The sequence below is a fragment of the Varanus komodoensis genome, unplaced genomic scaffold (assembly GCF_004798865.1).
Source record: "Varanus komodoensis strain SLA01 unplaced genomic scaffold, ASM479886v1 scaffold40, whole genome shotgun sequence".
Classification (NCBI taxonomy): Eukaryota; Metazoa; Chordata; class Lepidosauria; order Squamata; family Varanidae; genus Varanus; species Varanus komodoensis.
Window position 1 is genome coordinate 3,613,494 of NW_025335942.1, and position 26,796 is coordinate 3,640,289.

The following is a 26,796-nucleotide window of genomic DNA, read 5'->3' on the forward strand; positions in this document are numbered from 1 at the left end:
CTGCGGCGGGGCTGTGCGCGCCTCTCGGGGCCGGCGCGGCGCGGCGCGGGCGCGGCGCAGGACGGGAAGGGCCGGGCGCAAAGCCTTCGCGGGCGGCCTACCTCGCGGGGCTGTTGCGCGAAGGCGCCGGGCTGGGCCGCTCGGGGGAGGAGGCGGGGCGCCGCGCCACGAAGCCCCATGCCGGCGGCGGCGGCTTCGGAGCCCTCCTCCTGGCTGCGGCGGACCCAGAACGTCCCGACCCGCTCCGCCCACGCCCGAGTGGGCCCGCGCACGCAGGTCAGCCCGGAGTCGCTCACCTCGCAAAGCCGGATCAACACGTTCACATCTGCACGGGGCCTGCTAGAAGGGAGCGTGCACCCCATTTGCCTTGCATGGGTCGTCCCAGAAGCACGAAGCCGGTAAAACCTTCCACGTAGGAAATCGACAGTGAAAGACCAAACGGGGTCATCGCACAGCATACAGCATCTGACCGATTTCGGGGGGGGGGGATCTCTCCCACCCCCCTCCTCCGCCCAGGGCGACAGGATGTATTTGCAAGTCCTAATTGCACGGACTCTGGGGGATTTTCAAACTCTTTGCAGCAATGCAATGACTGGAAACCCTCCACTCAAATCCATCAACTCATTAGGCTTTTCCCAATGGTGTTCTCCAGAAGCTTGGCACTACAACTCCCAGTATTCCTGACTAGGGCTGATGGGAAGTGAAGTCCAGCCTTCAAATGCAGTGGGAATATGAGAAATGTCCATTAGATGCAAGAGTTCTTTCCAGCAATATGATCAGAACCTAAGGTAGAGATACGCAGAGAAGTATACTGTAAACATTTATTTGTACATAGAGTGAAGGGAACTAAGATCACTGACCGGATGATGGTAACCAGATCTCTCTGCTTAGACAGGACATGGAGATTACCACCAGTTACAATCTTTGTTCAAATGTAAAACAAAAATGCTCATTTAAATCAGATATTTGCACTGCAAATTATTCAGCTAAGCACTGATATTATGTACTTTTAAACACCAACCAAAGAAACCTGGGAGATTAATATTTCTGCCAAGAGGTTAATGATTTACAGTTTGGGCCTGTAATTGACTTTGAATTGGGTTAACATTCTCCCCCTGTTTAATAATGTACAATCTGATTTACAGAGTTTAGAATATATCTAGCGGAAGAAATAAAGTTTTAGGGTAGGGGCCAATATTGCCGTTTTAAAAATTACTGAACAGAAAGGGTTAGATTCAGACTAAGTTAGTCAGGCTTTAGTCACCCCTCCTTTCAGTGTTTTAATTGAAACACAAACTAATTTGTGTTACTTAAATTAACACTAACAATTCAAAAACTTTCACCCATTGGTTTAAATGGGATTAAAGGAAGACTAGCACGGTCTGGATCCAAGCCATTATAACTACCCAAATATACCCATTTTGAGCAAATGGATATTGCCTGTAGAAATCAAGTATCAGTCATTTTTGGGGTGCTATATGGGGAAAACACACATGCATATTCAGCGACATTAAAAGTGCAACCTTTTGGCAACAAAGGTCATCATTAAGCATGCTCAAGTCTCATTCAAAATACAGCTGGAGCAGCTTTGCAGCCCTCAGTGGTCACACATTCCAGCAGGTGCCTTTGCTCCACATTTGTAAGGCAGAACTTGAAGCGTTAAGGACTGGGGACTGAAATGGTGACCGCATCCCTTGTCTCTGGGAGGAAAGCTCCTGGAACTTAAATGACGGTGGCCTCAAATATGTGATGTAGGATTGCGGCTCTATTAAATCTCCTCGCACAGTAGAAATGATCTTCTTTCACTGCCGTTTGAATATGCTTAAAATAAATTCTATTTCGAGAAAAGTAGCGACATTATTTGATTAATAACTACGGCATCCAAATTTATAAAAAGGGTAGTTATAAAATGTTACACCCCTATGTTCCCAAAAAATACAGCACCTGAAAAGCTACGTTCCCCTTCCCAGCAGTTTTTGAACACAATTTCCCGTCTAAATTTCTCTCAATAGTTCAGATTTTCTGTCTACCTGCTGCTTCAACCCTTTACCCCAACCTCATTTTATGTCACTAAAGAAAGAATATCTGCATTTTCCCTGCCGAAGTATAATTGGCACAATAGTGTGTCATGCAAAGTATGTATTTACATTTGTTTTAAACGATACCTTTGACTACAACGTAATGGCTCTCACATAAGGGGAGAAAAAGCCCATCCATCAGTCTGGGAGGAATTGAAGGCGTTCCAGCTTTAGAGCTGGAGGAAAGTATTTTGCCTTGCGTACAAAAATAACTACAGAATACTATTTGCTGCACAAGCTCAGCTGGACTTATGCTAATAAACCTCTGCCATTTAAAAATGTTTTACAATGTTAGAAGCTTTCTGAGTCCAGTGTTGATTTCAGTTGTTCGGTACATACAGCTTAGCGTGCATGCTTTTAGATATTCATAAAGTTTCAAGACAATGCCCAATTCTGCTGTAAGAACTAATTTTACCATAAGAAGCACAGTTGACACCTTGGGACTAAGAAACAGTAGTAAGAACTGAGATGCTCACAGTGGAGAAAGCAATGCAAAACAGGGGACACCATCCAGCCAACCCATTTTTTTATAAACTTACTGGACTTCAGGGAGTGAGAGAAGCAGGGATTTGAGTCTCTCTCGCTGAAATCTATGACAATTGAATGGGCCGAATTTTGGCTAGATCATACCCAGGGCAGGGATTGGTCCAACAGAGAACAAAAGCTTTGCACAGGACGATTTGAAAGTCAAAGCCTGGCCCCCGTCACCACTTTTCGTAATTATTTGTAAGTAGGTGCTTGTTTCACAAAAGACTCAGTAGCGCCCTTAAAAAGGGCATATACTTCACTGCCAACTGGTGGAATGTGCAAGACAGTCAGGTAGACCAGAGAAATATGGATGCAGAAGATTTTGCATGTATTCAAAATGTTAACCATCTGTGTGAACCCTGGCAGAAATATCGGCAGACTTTTGGAACCCAAAAGAAGACTTATAATCATAACAAAATAATTAGATCCAGAGGCAATCAAAACATATTTTGGCAATGCAGATGATAAATTGTCCATGAAGTTCTGTCACAAGCTTTGAAGAATACTCTTTTGCTTCGTCTCTTTTTAAAAGTCACGCAACATATGCAGCCAGTGTCAGTTTAAAGAAGCTTCTGGAGTTATCTCCAATTATTCTTTGTGGGGTTTTCGTTTTGGCTTCTCTTCATACGATTCTCCATATTCATTTACTCTGCTCTTATCCACAGGATAAAGCCTTACAAATAAAAAGAAAGAGTTGCATTTCGTTTGTATATTTCCTTTAAGAAAAACACCAGCCATCTCCAGATGTTCTTATTTTGATTATCTATCATCCATATATGTATTAAATAATACGACTGATAAATGACGTCAATACCAAGATATGCATGCATCTGCTTGCAATGCCAACCCCAGCCGTCCTACAAATGTTGTCATAATGGGAATTATTTTTACTAGCTGCAAGAAAGCAGTGGAAAGAACTGCTAGGACTACGGGCAGATCTGATTATAAATTGCTTTCCTAAAATCAGCCATGGCCCCCCACCCCAAGAAATAAGGGGGTGACACTTCCCCTACTACTGCCCCAGAGAAATAGTCCCTCCCAGGAAAGAAGGAAAAAGGAAAGAAGGTCATTCCTTCCTTCCGACACAAAATGCCCTTTTAACCAGGATCTGAAGTTTGTCTTCTTTGCCCACACATTATACAATTGTAAGAACTGCCCTGGAAGAATCCAAAGGGAAACAGGAGGAGGAAGAGGAGAGAGTCGTACCATCTTTGGTAAAGATAAACCAGGAACACTACATCATCCCTAAAACATGCCAGCCGATGAGATGTTGGCATCGTGATGATAAATGCAAAAATATCATCGATGAACGTGTTGAACGCCTGCAAGAGATGGAAAGGAGAATGTAGACTATATAGCCATGTATCTGTTACCTTGAACTGCCCAAACACAAACTTTTCAAGCAAATAAGCCATTTTTACAGCAAAGCAAGGCTGTGGTTGGATAGGTCAGTCTTCCCGCCACCAAACGGGCCACCTCGTCATGCAGAAGCCAAAAGTTGGCATGTGCCCACGAATCCAGAACAAGCCAGAATCCAGGTGCAGACACGGATCAGAGTGCAGTCCAGACAAGATGACTGGGGACTGGTCATGAAGAGAGCTCTCGATAGGCAGAAATTATGGGGAGAAACTTGTTGAACAGAGAACGCAGCATAATCCAGCAGCTGCTGCAGACGCCCATTCTCCATGTAGGCCAGGATCTAAACTTGCCGGCCTTCCCAGCATATGATTAACCAAGCTGAAGGCCGTCCCAGAGCCACAAACTGTAGCCTGATTAATACTTGGTAGGCAGCAAAAACCTGGTGGCTCGCCATACCCAGCAGACGGCCTGTGTTCGCAAGAGTCATTGCGACGTGGCCGACAGGTCCCTGGGTCTGTGCCCAAGCACTTTCTGCTTTCTTCCGCCAAATGTGTTTTCTCATGAGGCATTCAAGCTACTCCTGAAGACTCCCACCAGCATTTGGGAAGAGCCATTCTGATGCGAGGAGGAATACAGTTCCATGGACGCCTCTGAACCAGAATGCTTTGCAACTGTTATTGCTTCTCTATGGATCCTATCCTATCAATGGATAACTTTTCTATTTGTTTTTTTGTGATCTGAGCGCAGTCAACAAAATGCCACCCAGTGCTGTCCGATTCTCAAGCAAAGGGTAAGAATGGATTGGTTTGAACTACAACTCTTAAAAGTGTGAAATTAACTTACTTTATATGTGAATGCCTTCCATGGCAAATGTGCAACAGATTTCATCTAGAAAAGCCAAAGCCAAACATTAATAGATGGATTAAATTTAGTAAAAGAATTTTGACAAGACAAAAATTAAAATATCCTCTCAATCACTGAGTTACCTTATAATTTACGAAGAGTTGTGGCAACATAAACAGAAATCCAAAAGCATAAACTCCTGTTGGGCAAGACAACATTGTTTTAATTTTTGATATTACAGCACAATAAATTCATGCATCTTTTATTTATTTCTATGCTATTTGCATATTACAATTAAACTGACATGAAATATTAAGCTTTTGTCAAAATTTAGATTCACAAACCCTCAACATCACATGTTGTTGAAAATAAGGGAAGTGACTGCTTCTTGAGATTATGAAGCTTGGCTCATCTTTTCTGAGATGTCAGAGCTGGACATGATCTGAAACATTAGAAGCAAGTTCTAGCAGAGCACCACTTCAACACCTGGACTCCAGCTGGTGTATTTTGGAGTAAAGAAATGAGGGTGGGAAGGGAAATTATCCATTCGAAATTAACTCCAGCAGATATAAAACTGAACTTCAGCTTCAACCCTCACCCCTGAAAGGGGTAACAGTATTAGCCTATCTTACTTCGAATGCTCCGGGGCTGCACTCTGAGGAGTAACCTGTTTGGAAGCCACTCTCTTTGAGTCAGGTCGGGCTTTTTTCCACAGAGCTTGCTCTGTAAATTGTTAGAGCCACTGCACTGGGCTGCAGCTTATGGGGTCCAAGACAACACAGCTCAATTTATGAGCTTGGCTACGACTTACTGCCAGTGAACTATTCCATTCCCCAAACTACCACTCTCAAATGCTGTTATAAATTTTATTAAATGTTTAAATAACTTGAAGAATAAATGCCTGTTTTTATCCATGCCATCCCCCCTTTTTAAATTCTAATCCTATGAGCAGAGACTGCATTCTTTTAATCTTTGTACTGTATCTAGACATGCTTAGATCTTTCCTAAGTTAATATTTTTGTAGTAGTATATTAAAATTGCACCTCACTGCAGCTCTCTGCTTCGACTGTCAACTGCCAGGAAAGTGGCAACACTAGCACAGAACCTTTGGGGTACCTTTTGGTTTATATTGGAGGGCTACAGAGCTACGTGAAAAACCACTCGGATATTCAGGGGCTGATACGTAAGAAGGAAAGTGACTCAACCAACTGCATGTTTGCAGATTGAATTGGGGAAACATAAAACAATGAAGAAAGAACTGGAGAAAAGAGGCTACATTAAAAGAGGATGTAGTGCGATATTCTATACTGCTTGGCCATGACTGGAACTGACTGGCACTGCGAGAAACAATTGTAGTTTCAAAAATATCCAGACACAAATGGCAATGCTTGTTTCTGGAACAGGAGCTCAGAGAAGAGAATTTGGCTGACCTGCTCCATCCCAGAACAGAGCTCTGCCATTCCAGGTTCCTGCTTGAGCAAGAAAACTAGCAGAAGCATTCTACGATGTTGCTCTTGGTTTAAAAACCAATTGGTATAATCCAGATTCTTTGATGGGGTATTCTACTTCTTTATTTCAAGGCAATGGCACAACAGGTTTTATTGAGAACAGAAATATTAAGCTTCCAGGAATATTGGAATTTACTGCATTTCATCTACTGCTCTCCACGGTGGATTCCCGGGAGCGGCAGCTGCGGTCTGTCATACTTTCTCTTCGCATTCCCGTTTTCTGTTTGAGGAAGCATTCAGTTTGGGACTTGTCTCACTTCCATATAGCCTCAAGTGCCTGATCCTGCCCAATCTTGGAAGCTGAGGTGGTCAGCCCGGTCAATATTGGATGGGAGACTTGAGTATTGCACTGAATGGGGGGCTGGACTTGATGGTCTTTTAGATCCCTTCCAACGGTACGATTCTATGGTTCATTCAGAACTCACATAGTACAGCAAGAGTTTCACCACGACTAATCATAAGACACACATTTCTGCAAGTGCCAAGTTCCAAAAAACCCTTTAGGAGAACTCCTGTTTACATTGTCATCTTTAAAGTACCAGGATTAGTAAAATACATAACAGAACACTCACCATTTACAAAGCTGTTAATTAACCATGAATACCAGCTGATGGGGGAGAAAAAAAAGAATATTATTTTCATTCCTGGGCAACTTGAAAACCAAACAAGTAACGTTTAACAATGAAGGCTTTTCTTGCTTCCTTTTCCCACCCCTATCCGGTGGATTCTTCTGTGCTTCAAAACAAAAGGAATTCAGCACGCAAAAGTCACAGATGTACATGGGACACAGAATTTCGGATACACAGTGAGAAACATTTTAAGCTGACTTTCCCCACTACTCTGACCTTTATACTAAGAACACAACATCAACATGGTAGATCATGGTAAAGAAAAGGGTGGGAAGAGCCCTAACTGCACAGATTTGAATGGCTGGGGCCACATTCGTCTGAATTAAGAAAGGCAGAAGCATCTCAATCCTGAACAAGGCACTTTCTGTGCATCCAATTTGGAGAAATCCCCCTAAGACATTTCTATTTGTCAGATCTCCCTCCTCTTATACAAGCGCACTGTTCTTGAACCACCAGGTTCAGAACGCATTGCTTTCCCTCCATGTGCTTTCCCAGTAGCGAACACTTAATAAAACAGCACTGCAGCTTGGCAGCTTTTGCGGCAGTATGACAGGACCTGAAGGAAATTGTTCGACAGAGAGGCTGAAAAAGGAGCTTTGTTACAAAAAGGGTGTAAAGAGAAGACATTCAGGTATGAAAAGATGATGAGGCCACAGCTGTGAAGGAGCTGTATTAAAAGCAAAGTATGTATCTTGGTAATAAGCAATGCTACAGCTTTAGATGCTCTACTCTAGAAATATGGGGGAGCGTATGGGACATACGCTGGGTTGAGACACAACCGCCAAGCTACGGGGTGCGTCCGTCAGGAACATGCTGTGGGCCTCTACGACCCTTCCCCCCCGCCACGTGCCCTTTCTCTCCCCCAGTTCCTAGTAACCACAGTTGATCAAGATATCCAGACCAGGTAGACTGGGTTTCCTGCCAATGACCGTTTGCCTTCAGGCCGTCGTTAGAAGCCACACTTAGAAGCTGCTCGCTTGGTAGCACCTTCTGATCTGGGCCATTACGGCGTAACAGGATGGTGCCGCTACCTTTCAGAGTGGCCAAGCTCTTTGCAGAGTCTTTGCCACGTTTAAGAGAAATCACAAAACATTTTGCCCTGTGAATGAAAGCACCTTTACTGAACTGCCTTTTTTGACTTGCAGAATTACAAGGCAGTATCTCTGTGGTACGAACATTTAAAGATATACATTCTAGAGGTTTAAAAGAACCCACAGTGCCTTACCTTTTGTATCTGATATTCAGCAACGAGTAAATTGCACCTCCAATGCACAATGGATACAGCAAATATGACAGGTATTTCATGGCCTTCCAAAGAAAACAAAGATTTGTTCAACCATGCTCATATTTTCTTACTGCATTTTTATCCCACCTTTCCTCCAAGCGCAAGGTGGAGCTCATGGACTTCCTCCCCTTTATCCCATAAATACACCTGTCATAAAGGTTGGGCTGAGAGATTAGGTGCAGGGTTAGTCAGAAGCAGAACCTCGGAGGACCTTGTCGAAGATTAATGTCCAATCAACTACCTATGCTGGGAGGTAATTCTTTTCAAGAGCAAACTTTTATATTGTTATTTATTTTATATTGTGAATTTTATATTGTTATTTTTGTATTTTATTGTATTTTATTTTGTGTTGTGAGCTGCCCTGAGGCTTCGGCAAGGGGCGGCATAGAAATGCTTTAACAAATAAATAAATAAATAAAAAATAAATAAAATAAACTGGGAAAGAGTAGAGACTCTGCTAGAATGAGACTGGGACATCCAACACACTCAGTACAATAAAACAGAATTTTGTAACTCTCAGAAGAAAATGGAGAAGAGGCAGAATGCCACAACAAAACCCTCAGAGACAGCATCAAATCCCCAGAAGCAGCTCTGAATCATAACCATAAACCACCTGAATCCATAGAAACATAAGAGACAGAGCGAGTCAAGGTGCCTCCCGAGCCATCTAGTCTGACCCCCGGCTCCAACCAGCTCCACTCACAACATGCCCACCATGTGGACGTCCAGCCTATCCTTGAACACCCGCACCAATGGGGCCTCAACCACCTCCCGTGGAAGCCCATTCCACACCCTCGGGGTCCTGACTGTCAGGAAGTGCTTCCTGGCATCCAAATGGAACCTGGGCTCCCTGAGCTTGGCTCTGTTGGAGGGTGTCCAGGGTGCTGGAGCGCAACCAGAAACCAATTGAAAAGATGCGCGTATTTTCAGAAAGGGGCAGGGGTGGGGACTCTGTGTGTACTAACCTGGTTACATCCCTAACCTGGCGCCCTCCACACGTTGGTTTACAACCCCCAGCCAGCCTGAGCCGCCTGTTCCAGCGATCAGCTGTTACAAGCTGCATCACGTCTATTCTGGCCAGCGAAGCCAAAACCATTCTGGCCGGGGATCTTACTGCCTCCCTTTGGAAAGGGGTGACTGCCTCAAACTGCAATCGCCCAGCACGTCCCAAAGGAGTCATCACCCGTGTCTTCCCATCTGGGACAAGGCTGCGGACAGAGCAGACGCCTCGCAGCTTTGGGCCATTCATGCAACAACTGCTCCCTGGATCTGTGCCAGTGATAGGGAAATTGGAGCTTGCTGATCCACTGAAGCCTTTCAGGGACAGTCGCACAGTTTTTCAAGACCGACAGGTGTATTAAGACAGCGCTCAGCCACTTCCATCTAACCTCCATTCTAGAGTTTTTCTGGACCCTTCCCGAGAAGGCTCGCCTTTGCAGCTTCTCCTCAGCTGTTTATGTCAGGCTACCAAAGAGTTTAGGAAAAGACCTCGAGAACGACGCGATGACATGCCAACCACACACAGCATCATGGCCTGCTCCTGCTGACCTCTATCCGGCACGCTCCACTTTTACAAAGAGCTGGGCCACGGCCCGACCAGCTCTTTGCGATCGGAATCTGCAATACCAAATGCTTCCATTCCCCCCAATGGAGAGATTCACCAAACGGTACTTACCTGGGTATCGTATTCCTCCGTTTTCTTTTCAGACTCCGTAAATGCGCCAAACTGTATAAAATATAGGAGCAGAAGAAGTTGTGAGAACATACATACTGAAAGCATAAGAAGGGAATTCTGGCCATGAGAAATGCTTCATTTCAAAAGGAAAACAAAACATTGAGAGACCAAGATGTGGAGCCCAGAGCAGCCTGTAACAACACAGTCCCACTCAGAAGCGTTGGATGCAACCTCCTATCAACTCCAGCCAGCACGGCCAATGGGCAGGGATCCTGGGAACTGTAGTCCAAAATATCTGGAGTGGGAGCGCCTGGATCAACAGTCCTCAGCCGAGGTCCAGCCGGAATAGCAAAGCCACTCTGGAGAGAGTTCGAGGCTCAGAATACCCAGTCGCTGGCCCTCTGCCCTCCTTTCCCCCCCATGATGCCCCCTTTCCTTGATGGTCACTTCTCCGACCTTGCAGTGCAGCTGGCCTAGTTCATTCGGGGCCGGCAGTGAGGGCTTTGAGAAATGGGAGGAATGGATCTCCACCCACCACGCCTGAGGTTGGAGGATGCTCTTGGAGTTTGGATGTTTTTTTCCTGAGCCACCTGATATGTCTTTGGGATACTCCTTCTGGATTGCTTTCTCCGTCTCACTGGGAATACCAGAACTTACTTTCCTGTCTTTAGCCAAAGCGCTGAACTCACATAGGGTGTTTCCACAATTTTCTTAACTTCTACACAGGATGGATTTGATAGGCCAGCAGAGTTCTGAACGGGCATGTAGCTGCTTGGGATAAAGTCTGGAGGGTGTCTAAAACCCTGACCCCAACCCCCCATACCCATGTGTTGTGGGGCTAACGACCCACTTCTGAACTGCTTGCCTGTTTATATCTGCTTTCCAACAAACTAACCAACAAACAAAGGCCAGAAAACACCCCAAACAACTCTAGAAAACCCAACGTTGTTCGCTGTGATAATGAGCCCAGCACTCTGGGATGATGAGGCTAAACAACCCAGAACGTGGACCGAGGGCTTGCCAGTGGGTTCAACTCTGAGCACAGGCTTTGAATATCACAACTTGGTTGCTCCAGAAGAGAGGTGCAAGGGGGGAATGGGGGGGCGTTTGGGAGGCAGCCTGCCCCCTCCCATCTGCTCCATCAGTTCATCTGACAGGACAACCTGGGAACCAGACGGATTCCTGGAGGGCGAGTTTGTTTATTCATTGGATTTCTAACCTATCCCATTAGCCACACGGCTCCCTGGGAGGGTTGTTTGAAGGCAAAGCTCTACATTAAGTACATGGACTTTACACCCCCACGTAATTTCCTGCCGGAAAGCACTGCAACCCTTCTAAATCCCAGCTGAAAGACAGAGTGGGACAGCTTGTGCTTTTGCATGTTCCTGAGGTGGCAGAATTTCGGGAGGGTGCCAGCAGACCATGGTAAGCGCGATTGTCCGTCAGGCCCCCGGGGGCGGCACACACATTAACCGACCTACCATGGCTTACCACGGGGGGGGGGGGGGCTGCCCATTGCATATGAAGCGGCTCAGCGGATTCGAAAGGCAAGCCACAGCGGCACGCGTGACAATTATGGCTCTTCTGAAGGGAAAAGGGGGTTTGAATGGAGAGCCGCACACGTGAAAACCTCTTTAAAGAACCCGTACGATACCTTAATTGTGGGCATCAGGCCACTCCATTCAATTGTCATTTTCAATGCTTTCTTCACTTTCCAAAGCTGGAAGGTAAAATATTATCTTAAAATCACTACTATCTTGATGTAGGACAAGTTCACCATCCTGAGCAATTTTATTTTATTTTTCAGCATTTTATAGTTTGGAGAGTAACTGTCAAAAGTCAGGCGGTGGGCTGCAGCCACCTGCAGATCGCATTCCACGTACAAATCCCTGCCTTCTGACGAAGAGGCACTTCAATTACGAGGCCGACTCACGTCTGGGAGATTGTGGATCATTGTGACCATGGACCAGTGGCGGCAGAGGTGTGTGCTTGTGTTTCGGGAGCAGCATATTGTACAGTATGTGGGGACCTTTGCTGCAGCCCATCTCTAGCCCGTGGTCTCAGCCGGCACAGAGAAGGAACTATGCTGCACAGGTTCAACTGCTAGGAACATTTCATAGGTCTTTAAAAAAAATTATACTATGTTTAACTTAAAGATGGATCTGCTTCTGCACATGTGGGGGACCCTAATATTTAGAAACTGCTGCTTTGTGCTTGGGTGGTCCCCTTTTTAAGTGACAATAATAGGAACCAAATCACCCAGGTTTAGTAAGGCGAGGAACCATGATGATGGCATGGATTCTTTTTTTCTGATTTAGACTTAAATAATACACACTCCAATCTTAACACTTCAGGTGGTGTTTCACAGGAAAGCTTCATACCTATTTTCCCTGTTGACTCCTCAAACACAGGAGCTCTACTTGTGTTAGCAGCGTGATGTTTACAATGCACACTACTATAACCACAATTACTTCTATAAGCCCAGAATGTTGCTACCAAAAACGTGGGGTTACAGAGCAGGGAGTTCTCTGGTTTATCTGAATAAGCCAATCCCTTGAGGATCATCAGCACTACATTGAAGGCTGTGGTTCAATTGCAACTCAGAGCAAAATAAACAATAAGCAGAGAAGTGGCTGAAGAATATTGGAAAAGATCATTTCAAAAAAGATCATGTTTCTAGCCCTCAAGGGTGTGAAGATCTGCCTGAAAGTGTGTAGGCCGTGACTGTTGAATGATCTAGACATCACGGCATGGGAACCTTAGTGCCATTGCAGAGTTCTCCCTTTTGCTCTGTGCCTAGTAAATAATACATTTATTGCTCAATAAAAAGATCGCTGAAAAAGTATGACTAGAATAGACAGAATTAAAAGTTAAATTATGCAAGCTAAGCAAGTATTTGACAGTGGTAAATTGTGCTTTTCATTGGGGAGAATTTCATTTTGTCAGGGCAGAAAGCATACGGCATGGATTATACGACACGAATTTCAAGCAGCTGGAAGAGTTGCAAGCTAAATTAAAATTAAGTACAGTTAAAATTTCAGGAAATGTGTCACTGGTGAGGCAAGTTAGCTATTCAGCTAGCTTCCATGAGCATTATTTCAACATACCAAGTGGTTAAGGAGACAAATTTCTTGGCATTAAGCTGGTTTTGACCTATTAGAGAGATCTAATATTAGAAAGACCTGGAAGAAGCGTGCAAAGGAGTCTCTTTTGCACGCCGCTCCGAGAACTGGGCTGCTTGTGTTTGCGCAGAACACCTGCAAGTTGTGCAGCTACTCACCTCAATCACTGCCCCAACACCTGCCGGAATCAGCACTAGCAAGCTTGTTTGCTCATCCAAAAGGAACAGAAATATGATCACGGTGCTAAAGCATCGCCAAAGCACTGCACAAGAAGAATTCACGTTAGTACGGTGCGGGGCTGGAGAGAGAATATTTTCACATTCTGCAGAACGCTGTGTGTAACTGTACTTAAGAATGGCATTCATCTGCTTTACAGTTGGTGTTCTACAGGTCCGAGAACTACATTCTGCCCCTGGAGGTACCGAATTCCCCCTGGGTTGGAGGAAAAAATACACAGCCCCTGTGACATCACGTGATGGCTGGTGCACATGGAATGAACCACTGCCGAAATCAAAACCCGAACGCTGATGCCTCGTTCAACCCCAATGCATTCCACAGACTGCACACATACAGTAGGGAAGTCATCCAGGCTGAGAAACTCTGCACGTGAATTTGTGAGCAGACCCCCTTAGCTGAGAGTTTTAACTGCGAAGTTATTTGCAATGTGTGACTGTCATTCTTACGGATGGCCTATTTTAGTAGCGATGGACTTCCTTTATAAATCTCCTGGCTGCAATTTTGTACTGGAAGACTGCTTGGACACTGACAAATAAAGATGGCCCAGACAGCTCTGGCTATTGGGCAGTAGTGAAATATAACCGCAGTAATTTAATTGATTAATTAATTAATAAAAGTACCCACCTGCTTTTGTGGACATGCCAATCATGCTTTTCTTTTTCTTCCAGAAGCTGATGTCATTTTTGAATGCAAGGAAGTCAAAGAGAAGCTGGAAATACCAAACAATATTAACTTAGAGATGCCATCCAAGGGAACTGAATTAGAGTTCTACAGCTAATACAGCATTGTAGGTTAAATTTACTTTAGCTACTAGTTCACAACATTTTTAACTAAGCACCTGACCAGATAAAACTATCTCTGTGGCATTTCAGCAGCCTTAAAGAACTAGCTCTTTCTGTTTATGAATGTTATTCTGCCACGCTGCCAATTCTTCTTTGCCACGAGCTATCAGTTGTGTTGCTGTTTTCAAGCCTCATTTAGCACAATGTATATCTGTTATTAAAGGCCATTTAATAAACACACAGAGGCAGAGTTACAGATTCAGGGACTCTTGGCCATTTTCTTTAAAAACTAGAAATTAGTCTTTGTTTGCTGGGCATTTTTGACATTGAGTATCATTTGCATTAAGCTCCCTTGAAAGCTGCCTATCAGCAAATCTGAAAGATGAGTATTGTGGGATATTTAGCATGTAATTCATACATGAAGCCGAAATATTTAAATCTCAGAATAGCATGATGCATATCGCTGCAGCGGAGCTAAATCGCATTGTCAGGATCAGAAATTTCTACAGAAATAGTCAAGAGAAAATGTTGAAGGAAACCCAGTATTACATGTACCATTCTGTTTTATCACCTCCTTTTGCAAACACCACGATCTGGTTCGAACCATCAACACCACAATTCAAGAGAATTACTCAGGGCGCATCCTTTAATCATCTTTGCTTCCATTTTCGACTGACCCTTAGACTGTTAAGTTTTCTGAACTCGCTGAAGTTAAACTACAAGCCCCAAGTCATGCATGATGGGAAACCAGTTTAATTGAGAATCAAAGTGGAATCATTCATTCTCCTGTCTGTTCACACGCTTAAATCCAAGCTTCACTGCAAACTGTTCGACTAAGCCTTTGCCTGCATTGGTATCTGAAACCGCCCTGTATTTCCAACACCTACCTGACCGTGTCCCATCTACTTCTCTGCTGGTGACTCTTAATTAACACAAAAGTGTGAAGTCTTCATTTACAAAACATTTGATCTTTTTGAAAATGAAGACTCATTAAAATGTGAAGCATCACTCTGGAAGCAAATGTTATATTTTTTAAATTTATTTTCTACTGCTGACAGCTAGGTTTAAGCAAAAGATGATGAAAATAAGTATTTATTAAAACACCTAAACCCTGCTGTGCTGGAGGTTTTTACTACCCCCATATATCTTACACCTGTTCAATACTGGCTAAAGGCTTTTAGTTGGATGCTTGGCCGATAACTGGCTCAGTGATCGGTGTGTTGGACTAGGTCTAAAGAGATTTCAGTTCTGGTCTCTACTTGGCCAGGAAGCGCATCGGGTGATCTTGGGCCAGTCCTGGCTTTCAGAGTAAGGGTTGGTTGTGAGGATAAAATGCAGAGGAGGAGGAGGGATTATGGAAGCAGGCTTGGGTTCCTTGCAGGAGAACGGATAGGATATTCTGTATTTTTCGCTCTGTAAGACACACCTGACCATAAGACGCACCTAGTTTTTAGAGGAGGGATCCATGGAAAGCTTCCTGAGAATCACAGGCACATTCCCCATCACTTCCCCATGGGCTCCATTAAAAGATGGGTTGCCATTTGAAAACACACACCGACCTGTGATTAACAGCTCTCACCTTCACTTCCCCGCCCATTCGGTCTCTCACCACCGTCATTCTCTCCCATGTTTTCCCTGTTCGTTGGAGAACCCCTTATCTGGACCAATGCCCTTCCAAGCCCCCTGCCCTCATTTCCTGCTCCCCAGGACGGCTGCTTTCTCACAGCCTTGGCCGGTGCGTTTTCTCTCTTCCCTTGCTGGAGTCCTGCTTCCCGGCTTGCCTTTTTTAGGGTCTGCTTACTTCAGCCAATGGCAGCCTGAGCATCCTACAATTAGAGCCGCTGAATGAATGGGAAACCCTTCCTCCTCCTCGAGCTGGATTTTTCAAGCTGCTTTTCTACAGCCATGCGACTGAATTAAAGTTGAGGCTCCAAACAGGGCCCAGGTACACGCGGACCAAGCTGGCCCTTCCTCTTTAGCTACATTTGCCTCGTGCCCTTCCCTCCGAGAAGCAAAGTGTTCTGGCTTTGCAACTGATTGGTGAAACAAATTAGGAGGAGGAATAATTACTTGCACAAGACTGAGGTTCACGATTACGTATTTCAGCTGGGGTCTCCCACATCCAAATCCAGCACTCCAGCCACATGTTCGGCACCAGCACTTCTTAAAACAAGAGTTCAGAGTGGTTCATACTTTCCTCACGTGGTACCCTCCAGTTGTCTTAGTTGTGAGTCCCTGCAGCCCAACCAGCATGGATGCTGGTGAAGAACACTGGACACTGTAGTCTAAAAGATCTGGAGGGAACCAGGCTAGGGAAGGTCGGAGCAATTCAGCACAATTATGTATTATTAAATACTCATTAGCAGTAATTAGCAATGCCCAATCACACTTACATGGAATGCTGCTACAAAGAATGTCAAAGCAAGAAAATAGAGGTTTGTGTCCACAAAAATTCCCTTCACTTCATCAGCATCTTTTTCTGAAAAACCTAGAAAAAATGAAGAGACAATATATGGCTTTTCGGAGAGCTCAAGCAGAAGTTCTGAGCAGTTCTTAATTCACTGAGATTTGGGGTGATCAAAATGTTCTTTTTCTTTGAGCAAATGGTGCTACCCAAGTTGCACAATACAGCAATGGAACCGACACAAAGGGCCATCGTATATGAATGGTTAAACAGGTAATATATGCATTATAATTCTTACATGGTGTGCTAAAACGCTGCACCAAGTCATGCAACCACGCACACTAGGTGGAATCCTCCTCCTATGGAAGAAAACGGGGAGATCACACCGTCACCCATTGGGGTGTGACCTGATCACACAAGATATGATCTCAGCAAGGACCTTGTCAATATGACAATATTTCTAGCACGCAATGTGACACTTCAGCCTGCGTGCTGAGTGCACTAGGGCTGAATGTCTTCCAACTGAAATCACTTTGCAGGAAAAACAGAACTGGCATTCGAGGGCCGGGCAAATCTTCAGGTGTTTTTCTCAACGTGTTGCTTTCCTCAAGAAGTTTTTCACTTGGAGAAACATTCAGCCATCTCACCTTCCCCACAGTTTGATCATTAATTTTGCTGCTTGGATTAGCAAAACGCCACACGAAATCAGGAGCTCTGAGGTCCCTCGACTCGAAAATGGTGTCTTTAATCTCAAATGGTTAAAAAACTAAACACCCAAAATAAGATCTGTTGACAGAACCAGTCTGTGACTGCCAATATGACTCTTGCAGATGTTTTATTGTTTTATTTATTTAAAACTTTTTATGTCATCGCATGTGTCTTGGCATCTCAGGACGGCTCACAATTCATAAAGTTACGATACAAAAAAATCACATATATATAAATAACATCATTCAATTAAAAATTCACATAAAAGACTAAATCAAAGCAACTGTTCAAAACGATTAAAATACCAATTTTTAAAATGGCAATTAAAAAAGTTTTGACCTGGCACCAAAAAGGATATAAACTTGGCGCCAGGTGCACCTCTCCAGGGAGCACATTCCACAATCTGGGTGCCACTGCAGAGAAGGCCCTGCTCCAGGTAGATGTTCTTTTTACCTCTTTCAGGGAGGGTTCCCGGAGCAGAGCCTCTGCCATGGATCTTAAGGGGCGTGAGGGCATGTAAGGGAAGAGGCGCTCCTTCAGGTATCCTGGTCCCAAGCCGCTTAGGTTTTATAGGTCAAAACCAGGACCTTGAATTGGGCTCGGATGTCAACCGGAAGCCAGTGGAGCTGGTCGAGGACCGGCGATATGTGAGAATAACACAGGCAGCATGTTTCCAAGCAGCCTCGCTTTGTGGAGGCCTGTATTGCAGCCCGGTCAATCCAACAGAAATGAGCTTACCGAACTGCTGCAGCGAATACACGGCATCCTGCATGTGGATCCAAAACCGGAGCTTTCCCAGGGATATTTTATCGTACGATACTGTCAGTGGAAGTTCGGTTGTCGAGCGGTTTATTATCTGTGTTGTTTTAGAAAAATCCACAAGAAAATTAATGCCGACATCCATTACCGGGTTCATCTTTACTTGTTCCCAAACTACATGTAAAGGCGGCTGCATCATGTAAGGGACTATATGAGTTAAACAAATGATTAAAAAAAAGAAACCCTACTGGAATAGTAACACATATAAAATATATATGAATAAGACAAAGTTATTATTATTAATGGAGTGGTTTAATGCAAAAAGTCCATTAAGACATAATAAGGTAAATAAACATTCATCATGGAACAGGTGGTTAATATGAAGTATTTTAAACTGCACGATCCTATGCTTACTTATGTGTAAGTGGACATAGGATTGCACTCTAATTGTGTACTCCTAATGGTAGTACACATCTTTGTATTTCATCAATATTAGAGTTGACAAACATGATTAAGGAACTAAGAATATATTCTGCAAACCAACCAGGAGATAAGCAATAACATTTCAAAAGATCAGTATCATATCTTATAACATCAGTATCTCCTGAACCATTTTTTAAAAATCCCACCTATTCCAATTGACTGGACTCCTATGCTGGCAGATTGTATTTAATCTTTATCCAAGAAGATAGAAAATAAATATAAACTGCCACCCATTGTATATTATATAACACCTGTCATAATGAAAAATATTGACATCCCCATTGGGAAATGTGACGTTTTTACTATTCAGCTTCCAGGGGCCTTTGAATGCATGGCACACTTGCATTTAACAAGTCCTGAGATGCTCCATCCACGCTAGATGCATGGTCAAAAGGGTTCAGTGGAACCCTTTAATCCCCCTTCCCTGCCAGGCCTCAGCCAGGGGACGTGGGGCCCAGCCACCGCTCAAAACAGATACACGCAGCCTCCTGAGCCCGGAAGGCCCCACATTTTGCTGGCATGAAGGTTACATGCCCGCATGCCCACTTTTCCCCAGCTAACTGCTCTTTCCCTGCTGCTGCAAGCATTGTAGAAAGAGCGATCGGTTGTCTGGATTACTGGGGGTTTAATTTCAGTTGTGGAGCACGGAACTCCCCTTTCTTTTCTCCACCCCCCTCAACTGCCACGCTGTGCTTTTAAAGGGCTCCTCCATTTCTGATGTCTTAGAAGAACAGTCATAAAACTGTTTGCCATCCCTGATTTAAAAACCAGCCAGACACAGAACCTCCTCTGAGCCAGCCATTTTTCATTCTAAATGCACATAAATCGTAACGTCATCCTGACTATGGGAGCAGATCGTGTGTTTCTGCCACTCTTAATCACGTGCTGCTTTCTCTGCAATAATCTGGGGGGCCTCTAGGCTGTGGAGGCCTGACCCTGGCCCCGAGTTGCAGCTCTGGCTGCACCACAGCTGACCAGCAAAGTACAAGCAGCCGGGACGAGGGGCGTTAGGAAGCAGCAGGGCTGTTGCACGAGTTGGTCACAGAGATGCACAGTGCAGCCATGGGAAGGGAGAGAAAAATACAGGCTCTGTTCAGCCTGACAACGTTCCCCATTCAACTGCACGCCAAGACAGGGATGGAGTGTTTATTCTGGGGGTGCTTTTTCAAGGTAAACTGCTGTAGCAGAACTACAGGACACCCACTGTGACAAGCAAGCCTCATGACACCAACGTTACGACATCTCGCATTTTTGCTGTTAGTGGCGAAGTCATGTCCGACCCATCGCAACCCCATGGACAACTTTTCTCCAGGCCTTCCTGTCCTCCACCATCCCCCGGAGTCCACTTAAACTCACGCTGACTGCTTCAGGGACTCCATCCAGCCACCTCATCCTCTGCCATCCCCTTCTTCTTTTGCCATCTATTGTTCCGAGCATTAGGCTCTTCTCCAGGGAGTCCTTCCTTCTCATTAGGTGGCCAAGTATTTGAGTTTCATCTTCAGTATTTGGCCTTCTAAAGAGCGGTCAGGGTTGAGCTCCTCTAGGACTGACTGGTTTGATCGCCTTGCGGTCCAAGGGACTCGCAGGAGTCTCCTCCAGCACCACAATTCAAAGGCCTCAATCCTTTGGCGCTCAGCCTTCCTTATGGTCCAGCTTTCACAGCCATATATTGCAACTGGGAAAACCATAGCCTTGACTATACGCACTTTTGTTGGCAGGGTGATGTCTCTGCTTTTTAGTATGCTGTCTAGATTTGCCATAGCTTTCCTCCCAAGGAGCAAGCGTCTTTTAATTTCTTGGCTGCAGTCCCCGGCTGCGGTCATCTTGGAGCCCAGGAAAATAAAATCTGTCATTACTTACCATTAAATCTTTTACTCTGTTGCTCAGCTGGTCAATGAATAATATTGGAAGATAATGCACTGTCTTGCCCAACTGGACCCTACATTTCGAAAAGGATGCTATTGTAAACACATCAGCTTTGAAACAAATCATTTCCACTCTAACACAATAAACTTATCTTCTTATCATGCACAGCTGTTGATACAAAGCAAACATCATGGCATGGGCTAAATATTTCTCCAAGCCATCTATGAGGCGGTTGTTTTAGGCTGAAGAAAGACGTGCCATGGCTTTTTGATACCAGGGCACGTGTTCTGCTCCAGATCAGTGTTTAGGGGGTTTGCCTGGCTCCTCTACTTAGATTAGTCTCTCTTCCAAGTGTCAGACAAACGAATCTCTCTACTCTCTGAGCAAAACATGGCCGCCCCGCCAATCGGCAGCCTTTGCTTGTGACCCGCCGTCAGACTGTCAACTCCAGAGGCAAGAACGGCGATCAGCGAGCGATGGGGCTTGACATCAAGCTGCTCCAGTGTGGGATGTTGCTGTTTCATTTTAATTTCTTTGCTAAAGTGTCCCTCTTGCAGGCACGGTGCAGGGTCTGCAGAGCGGAGTAGTGAGTGAACTCACACAAGGTGCATCAATTGATACGATCACTATTGCATTGATTACTTTTTTCTCCTCCCTTCCATCAAGCAATGCAAATCAGCATGAAAAGTGCCTTTAAAAATCCCCAACAGGTTAAATTAGACTGACATACGGAAATATAGCCAAGGGCACCAAACTCACTCCACGGACAAACAATGATTACTATGCAAATGGCACAGGGCCAAAATGGCGTAGTCCACGTCAGTGGAACTTGTCAACGATGCCTGCAAAGTGGGCATTATGTCTTACAGAACATGGCAATGTAATGGATTACATCACTGATGAAAAGGACATCATAGCCAAAAATTACGATACAGGCTAATGTATAGAACATGAGTTGTATAAGATTACACTGTCATGCTCTATCAGTAATATTCCCTTAACATTTGGGGTTTCGTTGCCTCCGTCTATAGTTTTCTGAGCAAGTATCTTGCTGGTTGAAGCCCAATAATCCATCGAACACTCTGTAGAATCACACCACCTTTCTAGAGGAGCAATGAAATGCTAGGCTCTTGGTAGTACAGCTGGTTTCAAAGCCCCAATCTATTCTAAGAGGTTTCCCCGGGTCATTTACTTAAAAAGAAATCTATTAAAATTGAGGTGCTGCCACTCTGGCAGCATTCAACTAATTGTGTCTTAGTTCGGACAGCTAATGTGGGTATTAGCTGTAGGCCGAGGTGGGCAGCTTCGGACAGTCTGGAGCTCAGCTTTCAGCAACTTGTCTCTCCTGTGACCCACAATCTTGCTCTCAGGATTGAGACAGTCACTGCTATTTGGCAGCAAAACCCTACAGAGATGCAAAGGGCCACGTTTCGCTTGGAAGCAAGCTAACTGAAGCACTTTCGCACCTTTGCAGTTGTTTGCCACTGGATTTGGATGCCAAGCTACGGATTTCTTTTGCTCCCATCACTTATGCTCAACAGCACAGGGTGCAAGGGCATATGTGGCTCCCAGTCTAAGTGTTGTCCACCCCTGCCAGCCTTGTTGGCCGTGATATTAAAGGCCTGCTCGTTCCCAAGCGTTCAAGTATTGTTTGTGAGCTGTAGGGCTTACAGCGAAAAGTATCAATATTAACTTACATTTTCATGTATCTGTGTACATCGGCTGGGAGAGAGGATCCATCGAAGACAAAGTCTTCCACCATAACATTTAAAGTCAACCTGGATCTCCAATGCGAGACAGGTTCATCCAGGGCATACGTTTGCTTTTTCTCTGCTTCGATTTGCTTTTCAATAAAAAAAAAAGGAGAAAAGAGTAAAAATGCAAGCTTGAATTCCGCTTCAACGCACTGGGTTTATGGTTGCTGAAGCAGCAATGTTACAATTTGCTCGTGATTGTTTACAGCCCCTAATTGCCCGTGCTCTCATTTTTATTGTGCAACCATTACAATCTAATCTGAAAAAGAAAACGCCCATCATGATTTCAGGAGAGTGACATGGCTGAGGGAAGGCTTCTAAACTGTGAAGAGGGTAAATGAAGAGCCAGTCGCTCTGCAAAGTTGCACAGAGATGCAAACAGCAGTTCAGGGATGTGACACTGCTTCACATTTGTATGACGAACCTGAGATAACATTTCCAGGTTCTGTGCAGAAGATATTTACCTGCTTTGCACTGACTTTGTTTGTGGCCCGGAAAGAAGAGCACTGAATGGCAGATAACTGGCAGGGTGGACGTGTTTGTGCTCAAACCATGTTTACCAGAAGATGATATAAAACCAGGTAAATGGACAACTAGCGGGGGTTGAGGGAAGCCCTCACGAGAGCAACACTGTTTTTACAAGCAGCATTGTTAACTGGGAAAACCGCAAAACAGAAATCCAATGACGAGAAAACAATCTCACCTGGGTAATAGATTCTCCTGTGAGAAGATTAATTTCTTCTGGTTTAGGTATCATGTATGTGGTGAGAGGGCTAACAATATGTACTTGTTTTCCATCGTGCCAAGGCAGAATTCCAGCATGATGCAGAAAGATGTAGGCATATAATGTCCCATTATTCCGTGTTTTCTTTGGTACAGATACATTAACTGTTCTAAAAAATAAAAACATATTAAATGAATAATGTCTACACCTCATTTTAGCCAAGCAAAGCAGTCATATAAGCTTTATTTCAGGCTGGAATATGAAATAATTTTCTCCAGGAATTGTTTTATTTATTTATTTTTTAAAGCTTTTCTATCCTGTCCCCTACAAATGTCTCAGGATGGCTTACAATAAATAAACTAAATGAGCAACTTTTAAAATGAACGCTGAAATGAACACTTTAGATGGCAGGAATAACAAATGTGGAATTCTTGCTTGTCTCCTGGGCTTTAGTCTGACTGGTTCCAAGGTGAAGGATTTGTTGGTTTTATTCTAATTTCATAAGTGCAGGCACTGTTAACTGCCACTTCTGACAAAGGCATAATCTGCTTTGAAAAGATCATTCATAAAGAAGATGGAATTTCAGCCACTAGGACTCCCTCCTTGCCAGCCAAAGCTCTGCTCCGGGAAGACAGTGTCCAGGGAGGACCACTTTCCATGGAAGGCAAGGAGAGGTGGTCCCCCGTGTGGTGTAGTGGTTAAGAGCATGGGACTGGGACTCAGGCAATCTGGGTTCGAGTCCCTGCTCAGCCATGGAGCCAACTGGGTGACCTTGGGCCAGTCACAGACTCTCAGCCCAACCTACCTCACAGGGTTGTTGTTGTGGGGATAAGATGGAGGAGGAGAATGATGTAAGCTGCCTTGGGCCCTTTGTAGGAAAAAGGCAGGATATAAATAAAAAAAAATCAAATCATACTTCCCCATGCCCTGCTGTTGCTGCTGCCTCTTGCAAAAGACCGACGGCAAAGGAAAGAAAACGCTGTATGTACGCAATGTATGTAAATTGGGTGGGGTGGAGAAGAAAGGAGACGTTATGGCCTTCTCTTTCTGTCGGGCTTGGGCAGGAAAAGAATCAAGGGCTCCAGTGGGGTGGGAGAGACACCCCTTCCACTTTCTCCTTCACCCCACACCCACCATGGCTTGTTCAGCAAGCCAGTAGTAGTTTATTTCCCTTCCTCCTGGAATGCTGCAGGCGGTGGCAAAAGCAGGATGCGGCTTAAATCATCTGTAAGAGAAACCCCTTCACTTCCCCAAGTTCTTGGCATGTTGGGGGCAGGTTTTATTAGTGACTGATCCTGCTAGCAAGTCCAGCCAAAGTTTCCTTTGCACCATGCACAAAGGTAACACAGAAAACTAAAATGGTTGGACTTTGAAAAGCAGTCTAAGCACATGTATCTGGAAGCAAATCCCAATAAATCCGACTTCCTTCCCAGTAAAAGTACTTAAAATTAGGGTTTAAGTCAGACTATTTTTCCGTTTTGTAAGCAACTTTACACTTATGGGTAGATGGAAGCACAAGAAAGTTTTATATATAAAAGAATAAAATATTATGGTCTGAAGGTTTTCATGACAATTATAAACAAGATAAAGTTTCTCAAAGTTAGGGTGCAATACCAGGGATGTTCAGAGAGGTATAAATCCTACAACTTCCAGAGTTGCCCATGCTGCCTGGGAAGAGTTCTAGGGCTTTTTTCTGTCTAAAAATGCACAGGAACGTGCTCTTAATCATTTTTAAGACCCAGTCATTTCACTACGAAAGATTTAAGCACATGGTTCAGTTGGCCACAAGAATAAGGAGCTTACTTAAAAGATGAGACTTAGGCTTGATGGACATAAAGATTGTTTGGTATAAACTAAAGAAATAAATAATACCTTACCTTTCAAATTTGGACTCGACATCAAAATTTTCCACATTCAAAACCAGATCAATATTATTCTCTGTACCTATGTTTGACCGTGTGGTGGTGTAAACACTCAGCTGAAACAAAAAGGAAGTATTAATGCTTGCGCAGAGATTTGTGGCTGCCACGTCACCTTGGTGGGTACTGAAAAGAAGCCTGCGGCTTCGAGGGCACTGACTCCCTTTACCTTGGATGACAGGTCACCTACCCACCCGCTCTGGTCAAACTCAAAACAGGAGATAAGAAAGGCTAATTATCTCCTCTATTTTCAGTAAAGCCATCTATCTGCTCAGCATGTGCCCCATCAAGATGACTGGAACCCAGTCTCTGGGACTAGTTTGACTTTCTCTTTGCTTGCTGCCTGCGGCATTACAGACAGAGAGGCTGATGACCAAGTGTTCCTCTACGTGTACTTTGCTCTGCTGCCGAATATGAAAAATCCCTCCACCTAAATATTAAACTGCAGTGAAACAATTTAAAACACAGTTTAAAAACAAAACAGTTGCAACAGTAGCGAGGATGATCTGCACAGAAGCAGTAAAATATAAGAGCATTTTTAATTTAATTGTGAGCATATTAATTTAATTATGGAGGAACAGGTGTGTTTTCAGGAAGGTAACAAATTTTCTGCTCCCTGGCTGAATTTCCTCACAGGGCCAATGTCACTATATAGAAGCCTGACCATCAATGTATTAATTGGCAACATAGTCAATTCTCCCACCTCTTAATGAGGGACTGGTAACTATATTTTGATCACTCACACAAACTTCATAATACCCTTTAAACCTTATAACCTTGAATATGCAAATACTGCAAGCACCCAGAGAATTCTATCCATTTTAAAAAAAATGAAAAATAAAGTTTCTGAACCCAGCCATTAATGGCAACAGAATGGAATGCCAGTTGCCAATTATGCAATAATAATAGCTAACATTTATATAATACTTTAGAAATCATTTGTTTTACACATGAGCATTTCTATGTACATAAATCTATGTATTTATATATCCAGTGAAATTACCAAATAGTGAACAATAAAAGGAAAAGGATCAAAACAGGGAATTAAAATCTCTAAAATCAAGTTACTGCATGAACCGTGGCTGGTCAGCCACAGGAGGCCTGTTTAGACAAAAACGACCTCAGCAAGCAGGGAAAATGAGAAGTCGCAGAGCGTCTACATGCAGGGAGTTAGTTGCAAAGCGCTCCCATTCAGTGAGCGGGACCCCGAGCAGCAGCGCCGCCCGAGGAAGCCCCCCTTCCCTCCATTCACGGAAGCCACCGGATCAGATGGCGGAGGGGCCCACGGATCCCCTCTGGGGCCGGTTTCCGCGAGGCACCGAGGCCCGTGGGCCAAGGAGCAAGTGCACAGCCGCTCACCGCAGCAAGGGCTGCATGCATGCTCTCCGTGACCTGGGACTTTGCTCGGCGGAATTTATGGGGTGTGACAGCTGCAGAGGGGTTGCAGGGCGGCGGGCTGCAAGTCAAGGGGCCCCACTTGCGGACCCCCGCTTTGCAACCCCCTGCAGCCTCCCCCCCCCCGCCACTGGCAGCCCGGCGGTGGCGGAGGGCCCCTTCCGCCAGGCACGGGCCACCTGCCAGCAAGAAGCCCGCAGGTTCTCGGGGGGGGGGGGCGCCCAGCCCCTTCCAAGGGCCGCGCACACAGCCAGGTGCACGCACTGCACGGGGGCTTCCCGGGCAGGCCCCCCCCCCGCCTCCAGGCAGGGTTGCAAAGGCGGATCCAGGGCCGGGGGGACTGCAGGACGCCCCCTCCTCACGCACGCCCAGCGGGAAGGCTCAGCCCCGAGGGGCACTGCAGGGCCTGCCGGCGGGGTCCCGCTGCCCGCCCCCCGGGGAGGCGGGGGCAAGCACGTGTCCGCCCGTGCACACGTAGCACCGCGGGCCGGCCCCGCAGCGGGCACGCGCCTCACCTGCAGCTTGGGCCGCCGCGCCAGGTAGGGCCGGATGCAGCCGTCGTTGCCGCCGCCGCCGCCGCCGGTGTCGCGCGCGGCCGCCAGGCAGGGCCGGGTGTGGACGATGCCGTACATCACCCAGCAGGTGTGCGCCACGTAGACGGCGAAGAGCCCCACCGCCAGCCCCGTCAGCGAGCTGCGCCTCGGCAGCATCGCCCCCGCGCGCCGGCACGCCGGCCGC

At 45.2% G+C, this 26,796-nt stretch overlaps 2 protein-coding genes across 2 annotated transcripts in view; both read right to left on the reverse strand.

Moving 5' to 3' along the window:
* The window catches only part of TERT (telomerase reverse transcriptase), a 32,296-nt gene extending 31,934 nt beyond the window's left edge, over positions 1-362 (reverse strand). The window contains exon 1 of the mRNA XM_044442822.1: positions 297-362. Coding sequence (XP_044298757.1) covers positions 297-362 — 66 coding nt within the window. The remainder of the gene's footprint in view (positions 1-296) is intronic.
* Positions 363-807: 445 nt separating this feature from the next.
* Positions 808-26,790, reverse strand: CLPTM1L (CLPTM1 like). The gene is made up of 17 exons (XM_044442911.1): positions 26,574-26,790; positions 24,622-24,722; positions 22,724-22,913; positions 21,964-22,109; positions 20,261-20,339; positions 17,897-18,014; positions 16,440-16,534; positions 13,889-13,973; positions 13,186-13,289; positions 11,560-11,625; positions 9,906-9,956; positions 8,171-8,253; positions 6,889-6,923; positions 4,952-5,007; positions 4,809-4,853; positions 3,813-3,928; positions 808-3,279 (listed from the first exon to the last, which is right to left on the reverse strand). Exons 1-17 carry the CDS (start codon positions 26,766-26,768, stop codon positions 3,195-3,197), a joined length of 1,650 nt encoding a protein of 549 aa, XP_044298846.1. The 5' UTR covers positions 26,769-26,790; the 3' UTR covers positions 808-3,194.
* Positions 26,791-26,796: the final 6 nt, after the last annotated feature.

Bases quoted from the DNA above. Each gene is read 5' to 3' on its own strand.
- CLPTM1L (XM_044442911.1), bottom strand. From the start codon at position 26,768: ATGCTGCCGAGGCGCAGCTCGCTGACGGGGCTGGCGGTGGGGCTCTTC. The intron at 24,723-26,573 runs GTGAGGCGCGTG...TTTTTGTTTCAG, and splicing joins CGCGGCGGCCCAAGCTGCAG to CTGAGTGTTTACACCACCAC. The intron at 18,015-20,260 runs GTAAGTAATGAC...AAAACAACACAG, and splicing joins ACAGAGTAAAAGATTTAATG to ATAATAAACCGCTCGACAAC.